The 12,004-nt window shown below is 31.8% G+C and overlaps 1 protein-coding gene across 1 annotated transcript; it reads left to right on the top strand.

Moving 5' to 3' along the window:
* The first annotated feature begins 1,643 nt into the window (after positions 1 to 1,643).
* Positions 1,644 to 11,969, top strand: LOC128159050 (serine/threonine-protein kinase Nek4-like). Its single transcript, XM_052822089.1, has 10 exons — positions 1,644 to 2,011; positions 5,141 to 5,428; positions 5,702 to 5,802; positions 6,166 to 6,259; positions 7,104 to 7,211; positions 7,619 to 7,799; positions 8,766 to 8,846; positions 9,099 to 9,159; positions 9,418 to 9,514; positions 9,639 to 11,969. Exons 1-10 carry the CDS (start codon positions 1,880 to 1,882, stop codon positions 9,804 to 9,806), a joined length of 1,311 nt encoding a protein of 436 aa, XP_052678049.1. The 5' UTR covers positions 1,644 to 1,879; the 3' UTR covers positions 9,807 to 11,969.
* Positions 11,970 to 12,004: the final 35 nt, after the last annotated feature.

Below are 12,004 nucleotides of genomic sequence, written 5' to 3'. Positions count from 1 at the left end.
AGGAAAAAAAAGAAAAGAAAATTGGACTTTAATAAGGGCGTTCAAATAGATTCTTCTTCATTTTTACTTAAGTTTGTAGTTTTGGTAGTAGTTTAAGTTTTTGTTTGTGTAATTAAATTCACTCGTTTGTCCCAAAGTATTAGCAGGCATTGATGGGAATTTGAAAAAAAAAATTATATTGTGTGCCGTTTTCCTTTTTTAAGCTTTACAAACGCGCACTATACACGTGCGCTCGCATAATTATCATCCATCCCCGACAGAGCTTGCTTTAAGTAGACACTCTCCGGGCTTCGGCAGTACAAGTATCCTACCACGGTGTTACATATAGAAGTCAATTGTTATCATTTTGAAGTTCTTGAGAGCTCCCGGACACAAATTGCATTTTCTAGATATGCAACTTCACAAAAACACAAACTTTACATTAAATCTCAACTCATATATAATCTTATTTGACATTTTTGACAAACAAAAAACACATTTATACGCAGGTGAAAGCAAATTGAAGAATATTTTTGAATCTGAAGTGTGATAGATTAGGTTTTCCATTTAATCAGATATAAATGGGTTTATGAATTTCAATTTGAGATCGAATAAAATCCCCTAAAATAAGTTCTTGCAATGCGTAAAGGATTTATATGTTCACTTCCCGGTCTAATTATATCGTCACGCAACGGAATTTACGGCTGATAATTTTCAATACATCCACTTTCTAGTCATATGCTCGAAAACAATGTTCAATTATGTATGCAAAACAATCAAAACGTTTTAAAATGATAATAGTTAAATTATTTATTTTGAAATGCCATAGTGCAATTTTTTTAAACTTGTCTCTTGAAAACTTTTTTTTTATTTTCTTCCATTGCCGATTTGTGTAAAAAAAAAATGAAGTTCATATTTTAATTATAAATAAAGGTCATCGTTTAAAAAAAAATCCGAAGAAAATAGGAACAGAACACTTTTTTTACACGGTGGTCTCTGAGGTCATTTGTGTGCTACAAACTATAAAATTATTATTTTTAAAAAAAAAAAGTTGATGTACCCGTATCTGTAAAAATCGTTCAAACACACGTTCTAAAAATGTTTGTATCTTGGTAAAGTGAAATGTTTATGTATAAATCAAATCTCAATGTTATTTCACGATATAAAAATCTATACCTAGTATGCTTACAAGAGATATTAATGATCGCTTGGTATTTACATTTTGTATTTATGAGAAGACTTCACTTATCTTGATTACCTCGTAAATGTACGATGTTAAATTGTACTAGCATTAGTTCGTTAGTTACTGGAAGCATTTCGCGCTTTGGGTATAAACAGGTATATGCGTAAATACACGTACAATTTATCTAAATTCAGTTATTGATTTAAAAGGAAAATGTACACTTGATACGACAAAAACATGCATGTGCAGTTGCATGTAACGCCTTGAAATCAACATTTCAATTGAAGAATATGATAATTTGTTAAAGACTTCGTAGTAAACAAATTTACGCATACCGAAATTTAAATCTTATTTACACACACCTATCTCTCTTTACGATCGATCTATTTAAATGAGGCACACGGGGTTATATTGATCAGGTATTTTCCAAACAAGGAAGTTTAAAACATTTCACAGAGCAGGGGTATATCTGGAACCATGCCACGTCCTGTGTTGAAAAACATTAACAGTGCAAGGATTGAAATAGTGGATCGACCACTACACATGCGCAGAACGGGATATATACTTTTTCTTTGTTAAAAACAATAACAACACAGGGCAATCCATGTCATTTGCTTTCGGATAGAACATTGTTTCAAGGAAAGAAGAAGAAGAACAGGACAGTTTTGTGTTTCCTACTATTACCTTGAGTTCGCTTTCAATGAACAAGAGACCATTATGGATAAACTAGAAGGGCAGGTGTATGGGGACTATAAGCTTGGGAAACTGATTGGAAAAGGGACATACGGACATGTGTATAGAGCCAGAAGGATTCTGAAGAATGGGAGAGCGACGTCCACAGTGTTTGCAGTAGGTACATTTTATATATATGTATATATATATAGTTCTGTTGTCATAGTGTGTCTCTTGACTTTTAAGTGGTTATGTTGGGGAAGGGGTACGTGTAACTATTAAATTCAAACACTTTTTTAAAATGTAAGATTTTCTCGTTAATGAAACCTTCGACACAAAATGAAAACTGGTATCTGGAGCAATGCTTATAATAATCAATAGAACCATTGCATCATTTTTCGCCAGAATTAAGTTGCGTAAATCTGGGTTTTAGATTTAAAAGATACAGTCTGTACTTTTAAAAAAGAAATCCCTGTGAATGAGTTGCATTTACTTGAAATGATGATGATTTTTTTTTTAAACGAAACTTGGATCGGCAGCCAAACTGACTCTACATTAGATGATACAAGTTGGCAATCTGTCAAACCGTTCTATTATTATTGCTTTACTAGTATGCTCAACAATGTTATGTAGGTAATAATCCTTATTGAGAGAAGGGTTAACAGTTTCAATGTATTAATTGCGGTATTATTTTAAAAACTTTGATGATTTACCAGATTTATTGGGTTAATACGTTTGGTTTATGGTCAAACTAAACTCAATCAAATTAGCAAATTGTATTCATGTTGAAATTCATGTTGAAACTGCTATAGGTTTATCTGCTGTGTGTATATTATAATAATCAAACCAGAGGGTGAGTCTTTAACACAAGTCTTTAGTTTTAAATTAAAAAATAAAGTTATAGAAACGTACGCCTATTTCTTCTTTCGTTTATGAATTTAATGAACGTATATTAAGCAAAGATATGTCATTTGTTGAATTTGATGACATCTTAAAAGCCCGAGACAAATAAGAAACCAGTTACAAGGTAATAGAAAGAGCATTATTCAGAACACAATCATGTAATAAATGTTATTTACGTGTTTGCCAGAGCATCCGAACATTTGGGTAAAACACTCGTGTAAAAGGCATTTGCTTTTTGCTACACCTTGGATGCAGTTTTACTTATGTTACACAAAATACACGAATGAAGTACCGGAAAAAAAGATACAATCTAAATCAAATGAATAAAGTCACCGATAAATATGGAAGGGAATTACTAATGTTCCTCTTCTAAAAATTAACCCTTCCTGCAAATAATTTGCAAAAAATGAGATCAGATCCATCCCCAATGGATAATTCACACTTATTTAATCAACCAATAAGAAAATTAATACAAAATTATCTGTCAGACCCCCCCCCCCCCCTCGCCCTTATGATTATTTTAGAACCGCGCGGAGACATTTTACATGTATACAAAAAAAAAACGTATCTTTTTGAGTCTGCGTATATCGTGGCTTGTTAAAAGTTGACTATATTAACATGTATTCCATATTCCTATACTAAGCCCTTAATTTGAGATGTTTTTACGAATTTATCAAATTTATGCCATTCGTTAGTTTCGTTTTAATAAATCTTCGGGAGCAGCAATTGTAGCGCACACACTGCCGCCTGGCGTCATAATGCAGCATTCAATTCATACAACTTGTATTTGTCTTTATTAAAAGTGCCTTATGGTTTGCGTGTTTGAATTCACGTTTGTAACAGAGATAGAAGAAAGAATTTACACGAATAACAAGAGAATATTGCAACATAGAAATAAGCAAGCAATAAAGAATTAAGAAGCAAAGTGAAATTAGATAAGCATGAATATGAAAACAATAAAGTGACATGCAAGTCTAAATGTACCAGTTGAAGAATAAAGAAGTAAGCATAATAAGAATAAAAGCAAGATACATACAATTTTGGCGGTAATTCCCTTCCATAGATAAATACCGTCCCCGGTTAATATTTGACGATAACTTTAATATTGATTAATACACCATTACACAATATATTTGCTGGGTTTTCCTCACGCTTTAGCAAAATTCCCACATTTGATAAGACACTACGTGTGTAATTGATAAAACACCGCGGGTCCTTGATGACATTGCAAACTATACGTAGTTGGGTTTTTTTCAAAATTTTATCAAAAGAGCAGAATTGAATTTAATCGAAATCGGGGAGGTGTTGAATGTGAAATATTGTTGTCTATTTAGTAGACCGTTGGCACCGTTAGCATATTGATAAAAAAAAATGATTGTTTGTGAAAAAGATGCAGGTTCTTTAAAAAAAACTTCTGTTTTTTTTTTCGTTTTTAAAAATTTAATGGCGTGGTAATTTAAACATTATACATTTCCATCTAAAAATACATGAATAAAGATCCATTTAATTCTGCTAAGATTTTATGATTATATTCGACGCTTAAATGATCCAGTTTTTAATGTTTGTTGAGTTTAATGAAATATCGTGGCTAATTTTATGTTTGAGATACATGTTTGTAATGGTTATACAATTTTAATGTCCGATTAACCGACTGAATTTCATTAATTGAATGAACATTGGCTTAATCACATCCAGAATAATGGAGAGAGAGAGAGAGAGAGAGAGAGAGAGAGAGAGAGAGAGGGGGGGGGGGTTAAGTTCATTAAAACATATACAGTTGGAAAATCGATCAATTGTTGAACATGATTAAAATCATTTTTCTATAATCATCATTAACATTTTGATTTGAATTGTAATATGGGCATTTATATACATGCCATTTGGGGAAAATGTTTATTCTGAAGTTTTAAAAAATTAATCCTTTGTGTTATCTTGTATAATTTTTTTCTGAGTAAAGATAATTAATGAATTTAGAAAAAGAGGGCAATATAAGTGTATATTTCTAAGTTCCATAAGGAAATAAATACAGTATATATGCATATGTACCACGAGAAATGAATTTATAATAAATGAACTATAGTATGCACAAATTAAAGAGCCTGTAGTTTTGCAGACCATCCCTCTCCTCTCAAACTTTCTTGGGACAATCTGACTTATGTTTGGAGTACAATGACCCCCCTCCCAAAAAATAAATAAATAAATAAATAAATAAATAAATAAATAGTATAAAATAAATAATCTGTGACCACTTGATCTAGTTTTACGAGGACTCTTGTGCATTTCTTTGCGTGTGAGATAAGATTTTATTGAATGATTTTACTTAATATTTTAAAGTTGAAATGGGTTGTATTTACATGTAATATAATTTGCATTTCAACTGAATTGTGTACATGTATCTTATAGGATGAAGAACTCGCGATAAAACTGATAGACATACAAAACTCCAACGCCAGACACTGGGAAATGGTGGAGAGAGAGATAGAGGTACTAGAGAGAGCAGAGGAGAAGAAACACCCAAACATCGTGTCCTTTTATGGACATTTTAAACACAATGGCGTCCCCTGTCTAGTGATGGAATATTGCGGCGGTGGAACGCTGTACCAGAAAATCCGGGATCTCAAGACAGAGGGGAAATTTATCAAAGAGGAGGACTTCATGTCCTATCTCACACAGATAGCATCAGCTGTAGAGGTAAATTTTCGATACAGGACAACGCATTTAAAAACAATTAAAATTATATTTCTTTGATCCGCTCCAACGAGATCGCTCTGTATAGCGAACTAGTTGGAGCGGAACAGAGATCACGCTTCATAAAGCGAGTAAGTCGGAGCGGATCAAAGATATCATTTTGATTAGATTGATTAAAAAATATCTTCAATTTTAAATTTAAAATATGTTAATGAAATCCACGACATGAAATAAAAATAATACTTTCATATCTATTTTTCTTCTTCATTTTTGAAGGTATTGCATGGAATGGATATTATTCACAGGGATCTAAAAACAAAGAACATTATGCTTACGGCCGACGGACACTGCAAAATAGGAGACTTCGGCGTTGCTAAGTATGAACGATTTTTGAAGATAATTCATGAACAATAAAACTGTTATCTGTACTTTTGAATATTGATTGCTAGAGATATGGGGCATCTCAATATCGTGACACTTTCTCTTGTAATAAACGCTGACTGTAATTACATGTATTAATTATAACTTTTTTTTTACTTCCACAATTTGAGTAACGCCTTTTAGCTTTAAAATGATCAGTTTAAAATGCATTCAGGTCAAATTCTAAACGAATTGAAAAAATATATATATAACAACGGTGATTATATTTTAGAAAATCAAATATGTCGCAATGTCGCAAATTTTCCAGTACAAGCTTTCTTAGATGGAGTTATTTTGCTACATGTGTATTTATTATTCAGGGTTATTGAACTAGCGGGAATAAATACAAAAGGAATCGGGACACCTTTCTACATGTGTCCGGAGGTTATACAAGGGATACCGTATGACCAAAAGGTAACTCATCTATAACAAACGAAGACGATGGATCTGACCAATTTTACAAAGAAAAAAAAATTTAAATGAACGTTTTATCGTAGTTGCTAGATTAACTTCCCTTTCTTCTCTTCGAAAAACGAAAGAGAACAGACACGAAATACAGGTATAAATTGTTGATGTGCATGTATATACACAGCTTACGATGCCGTCGACCATTAAAAATATTTTATACAGATGACATGCGAAACATACTTAGTCTAGTAATTTATGCATGTATTTAAACAGATTTGATGACAAACCATTAGCGGGGTGCTATAAAAGTAATATGACTAAATCAACACGTTTGGTATGTTAACCCTATTACCTGAAAATTGATCATGAAATACATGATTTAACACTTAACACTTGTATATTAAAGTGTATACTAGCATTCGAAATTGATTTTCACTTTATTTCTCCTTATCTCTTTTGACAATCTAGAATCAATAATTTAGGGTATATTTAAATCTATAAAAAATGATAACATGGGAGCTTGCAAATTACATGTACAAACTGCCATTTGATAGGATCAGTACTCAATCACACGAAATATTTAAGGAATGAGAAATCGTTTTCTGAGTATTATGAGGCGATCAAGTACGGTATGTGATGATCAAATCCAATAAAGCCCGAATGGCTATACAATATAATGTACAGAATCATAAATGGACAATGTAAATAAAAATGGACAAAAGTAACATTGCTTTTGATTTTAGTTAGATTAAACATTTGATATTATCAGCCAATATTCCAGTATCTATTTGTTTCTAGTATCTGGTATGTATATAAAAGTAACCTACTTACTTACTTACTTACTATATAGGCAGACGTTTGGAGCCTCGGATGCACCTGTTATGAAATGGCCACCGGCTGTTACGCTTTTGATGGAAAATCCGTACAAGAAATAAACGCTGTGGTGAAATCGGGGAAAGTAAGACGTTTTCCTTTTATGTTCAACATAAAATAAGGATTTGGACTAGTTTTACATTTAACATATCTATAATAACCTTAACAGAAAAAGATAAACAATTCAAGCCTATTCAAAGTTCGATTTTTAGAATTATGATATTATAAAATCAAATGTAAAGGTTTCAGTATACCTAATGCTCGACAGTCTTTGGAAATCTCCGCTGAGAGGTTAGTAAGCTCGGAAATCTACGGATATTTACGGAAACAACAGAAAATCTGGAATCAATGCAACATCGTCTTAAACGTCTCACAAACGTTTATATGGAAATAAAATATGGTGTTATGAAAACTTTAATAAAGACAAAATACAATTTTTTTAAATAAATAAGATTTGTGAGAAGACAACACTTTAACTTTTTTTTTTCTCAGATACCTGAAACAACAAAGATTCAGTACAGTGACGAAATCAAGAACTTGATTATACAAATGCTGAGCTACAATGGAGCGTCCCGTCCAACCATTGGAGGCGTACTTCGTTTTGTTGAAGATTATAAAGAAAAAGGAGCAAAATCTAAAAAATCAAAGAGCAAAAAATCCAAGCGACACAAGGGTAAGTGTTAACTGACTGCCCTTGTTCAGTTGGGTCAATTATTTTGTTTCTCTATTAATGTCATAAAAAATTTATTACATACGCGGGTTTTTAAGTTTGTTTTTTTTAAACAATTGTTACATTGCACGACTTTTATGATTTTTAAAAAGCAGTGTTACATCTACAACTCGACGTTTTTCAAATGTATCAAGTTTTCTTCTTTATATCCCTCATTACAAAATGGATACAATGCAAAGGATTTTAAAAGAAATCATGCTAAAAATCTTTTTACTTTTTATGTTTACCTCAGAAATTACGGTAATTGTTCACTTATAAATGTTTCGCACGTAGAATTTAAAATCAATTATGCAATGTATTTCACATAAGAACATTTAAAAAAAATTCCCAGTACCTTAAATATATCTATACCTTCACCTATAAACTGAAAATTGTGCATGTCTTGATTGAATATCTCTTTGATTATAATTGTTCAAGTACAAACTTGGCAAGGTTAAACCTTGGTTTAGCATATCTAGGCAAAATAAACCTATATATCGGCGTTTACGGATTTGATATTGGAACTCTGCATATTCAGTAGAGCTAGTATCGTAACTTGTACATGTATGTCCCTGAAAATAAACGAAAATCTTAAACTTAAATGCAGTTCTCGCTCTGAGTTTTTATGTCCTATTTCTTGCACCAAGTTTGTTCTTATTTGGAAAATATTTATTGAGATATACTACCTTTATCTTTAAAACATCTGACGAAATTCTTATGGTAACTGTTATCTACTCCAAGGTAGATATTTGGGACATTTAATCTTGAGAGAGCGATATTGTTATATAATTCAAAAGATAGAGAAACAGATCAACTGGTATTGATATATTGATGTATGGCAAAATGGAAGGACAAATAAATGGCTAACGGAATGAATGATGGATGGATGGAGAGATAACATTCTGATTTAATGGCTTACTTTCTTTGTAGATGAAACTACATCGACTACCTCCTCTGTTGACAACAGTTTGAAGCTACAAGAGTCATCAGCTTCCATAGCATCCAGATTCGGTAAGCTAAATTTACAATGTAACCCCTCTCCTTTCATAAACAAACAAATATGAGTAAAAAAAAGAAATAAATACGGACAAAACCAAAAAAAACCCCACAAAATATCCCTTCAACTCCCTCTTCAGAAAAAAAGAGAGACGCCTGCATGCATTCATCAAAATAAAGGAGCAATCTGTTAATCATAATTAAAGTAAATGTACATAGAAAAACATAAAAAAAAACCGTTCACCATTGTTGATTTTCTCTTCACAGACTCTAGAAAGGCATCTGATAACAAGGCATTTCTTGAAAAGGAATCGGCAAAACTTCAGGCGTACGTAAACAAATTATATGTTTCTCAAAACAAAATTAATAATATGTCCTTAGAACGAGAAAATTATGACAATATCAAGTTAGAAAACTTGTCATTTATTAAAACATTTATTTCATTATCTTTTTGAAACAAGAATATAAATCCATATCAGCCAAAGATATATATCGTTGTCTGAGTTAAGTAGACGCGCTGTGAGAAATGGGTGTGTCAAAACTTTGTACAACATTTTTAACAGAAAAATGATTTTTATATTTATAGAACATTGGTAATGGAAATAAAAAGCCACAAGGCTGCTGATATTGTCTCATACATTAAGAACCTACAAAAAAGGGGGGTCTCCGAGAGGGAATTCAAGGTAAGAGAGAGAGAGAGAGATTGAGAGAGAGATATAGAGAGAGAGAGAGATGAATTTGTACATTTACATGTATATGCTTTGATTGTTCTTGACAACATCCTTTCAATATTTTGTGTTGTTTTAGGAAAAGGTGTTGAAATATTTGGACAAAGATATGTTTTACAAACTTTATCCTGTCATGAAAGCCATGAAATGCATTGAAGATGGACGAAGAGACATTCAGACATCCCTCAACATGGAACCGGATGCTTCTACAATGCTAATCTCAACACTCGATTTACAAGACGACTGAGACCAAGGATTGTGCTTTATCCACTCATACATGTACCCACAAGGCATATCCTTCCTTTTAAAATTCCATAGCTTCATACATGTACATAAATCCCACGTGTAATTAAAACAAGCAATCCATATGCATGGGGATTTTTTTGAAGCGATTGTGGAAAAAACAGTATGTTATATTAGTACAATATTCCTTAATTTCGAGGTTAACCATAGCCCGAGAATTTCAATCTGGAAAGGTGACTGAATGGCACATATATGCCATTCAGTCACATTTCAGTGACCTTTCAGTCACCTTTCAATTGACTGAATGGCAGAGATTCATCCTGTGTTACATGTGTATTTACTGTAGTGATTCCATGAAATTATGTGCCACTGAACATGTAAAAAAAAACTATCAATGTACGATTACATTGACCTAACGAGTTTGAAGAGGCTGTGTGGTCAACAAATTATCCATCAGATCTTGCCTTAATTTTCAGATATAATTTTTTAAGATACAGATTTTTATATAGAAGAGAAAAATTTGATATATTTTACCTTAAATATTTGAAAATTGTTTGTTATCTTTAAATAGAGAGCTCTTTTTGTCAATAAGATCAAAAAGCTATAAATAAGGTCTCAACCATCCAGCCCTCCTAAATGAATATGCCCTTTTTTATGTTATCTACTTTTAAAATCTAAACTTATTGACTAATTCCGAATGGTTATGACTGCTTCCACCTTTACATAAGCTCTCTCCAACTCCGCCTCTCTTTCCAAATCCCCAGTTCAAATAAATAATATTGCCAGAAATCTATTATAATAATTTAAAATGCCTTTGTAATGAGATTTTAAATGAACTACTAGTATTATACATATACGTGCATTTGTGCCAGTAACATTTTGTAAGTAATTGTTTTCATCATTTTTAGCTCTGTACCATTTTTACGCCATTATGCTACCGTTACTTCCGTCCTATACCTTTCGTAGTATTACATTTGGTATGTAAATGTTTGTGCTTGTATGTAACGCACCCAGTTTTAAAGAAATTCTCATTATTTACAGACCAGTTATGCCCAAACGCAGATAGCAGAGAACATGTATATGTTTTATTTATTCGAATCTTCAATGAATGTAAGCTAGCTCGTCGTTCTTTGAGAAAATGCATGTATTACATTGTCATGTTTTATGTCTTTATGCAAATAACAATTTTAAATATGCATATTATATAAATTATGCATATTATAACAGTTTGCTGTCATTTCAGGTTATGTGATGTTATTTTATTCCAATCCCAGGACTTTCATTCGTATTTAGATTTTTTTTTAGATATTAATTCTATATTGTAAATTATACAATGCATGTATTTATAATTTATGATCTTTTTGGGGGTTTTTTTATGCTTTTTAGATCACTATGCATTGATTATATTTGCTGCTATGCAATTTGTGTGGATCAGTGCTAAATTACAAATGATTAATATGCCTTTATCGTCATTTTATGTTTTATTTATGATGAACTAGATTTACATGTACATGTACCAGTATGCCTCGGTTCCACGATGGATCTATAGTATACCAATATGCCTCCGTTCCATGTATTTGTTAAATATACCTCGTATAGCTTATAAAGACATGTAGTTCAAGTTATATCTGTAGTGCAATAAACAATTTGAGGCCAGTTTTAAATCTTTAAAAAAAACCATGGCTTTTTAATTCTAAAAATAGACCATCGTCACGCTTCGAAATCTAAAACTGCATTGCATTTTGTTATTTTATGTGTATTCATATTTGTCCGAGTGAATATGAATACGATTCACTGTGTATTTAATATTGTTAATGCAGTATGTATATAAAACTGCAAGTAGGTTTTATCCTATAAATTTTATTGTAGAGACGTGCTTGCTTAATTAGAAGGTTTGAAACAATTATCAGTCTCTAATAGGCGTTGTTTGTATTGTAATATATTTTCCCATTCGTTACAAAGTGCCTTCTGTGATGTTTTTTCGTTGATATGTCATTCATGATTAAGCGACCTGCATTGAATACTCAATTTTGTTGTAAGACAAGAACGTGAAAAATTCTTAGATGTACTTTCATGCAGAATGTTAAAGCTGAAAAACGATCAAAGCTCTCCTATATGAAAAAGCGTATGTATTTGTTATTATGTTATGTCTATTATCTGTGATATGTGATGTGAAAAAGGATCAATAAAAATAGAAGAAAA

Source organism: Crassostrea angulata, chromosome 8 (genome assembly GCF_025612915.1).
Source record: "Crassostrea angulata isolate pt1a10 chromosome 8, ASM2561291v2, whole genome shotgun sequence".
Lineage (NCBI taxonomy): Eukaryota > Metazoa > Mollusca > Bivalvia > Ostreida > Ostreidae > Magallana > Magallana angulata.
This window is presented reverse-complemented; position numbering and strand designations above follow the sequence as displayed.

What these genes read in the sequence shown, in the direction of transcription:
- LOC128159050 (XM_052822089.1), top strand. Translation starts at nt 1,880, where the DNA reads ATGGATAAACTAGAAGGGCAGGTGTATGGGGACTATAAGCTTGGGAAA. An exon ending in CGACGTCCACAGTGTTTGCA is followed by an intron (nt 2,012 to 5,140) that starts GTAGGTACATTT and finishes TGTATCTTATAG; the next exon opens with GATGAAGAACTCGCGATAAA. An exon ending in TCTCCGAGAGGGAATTCAAG is followed by an intron (nt 9,515 to 9,638) that starts GTAAGAGAGAGA and finishes GTGTTGTTTTAG; the next exon opens with GAAAAGGTGTTGAAATATTT.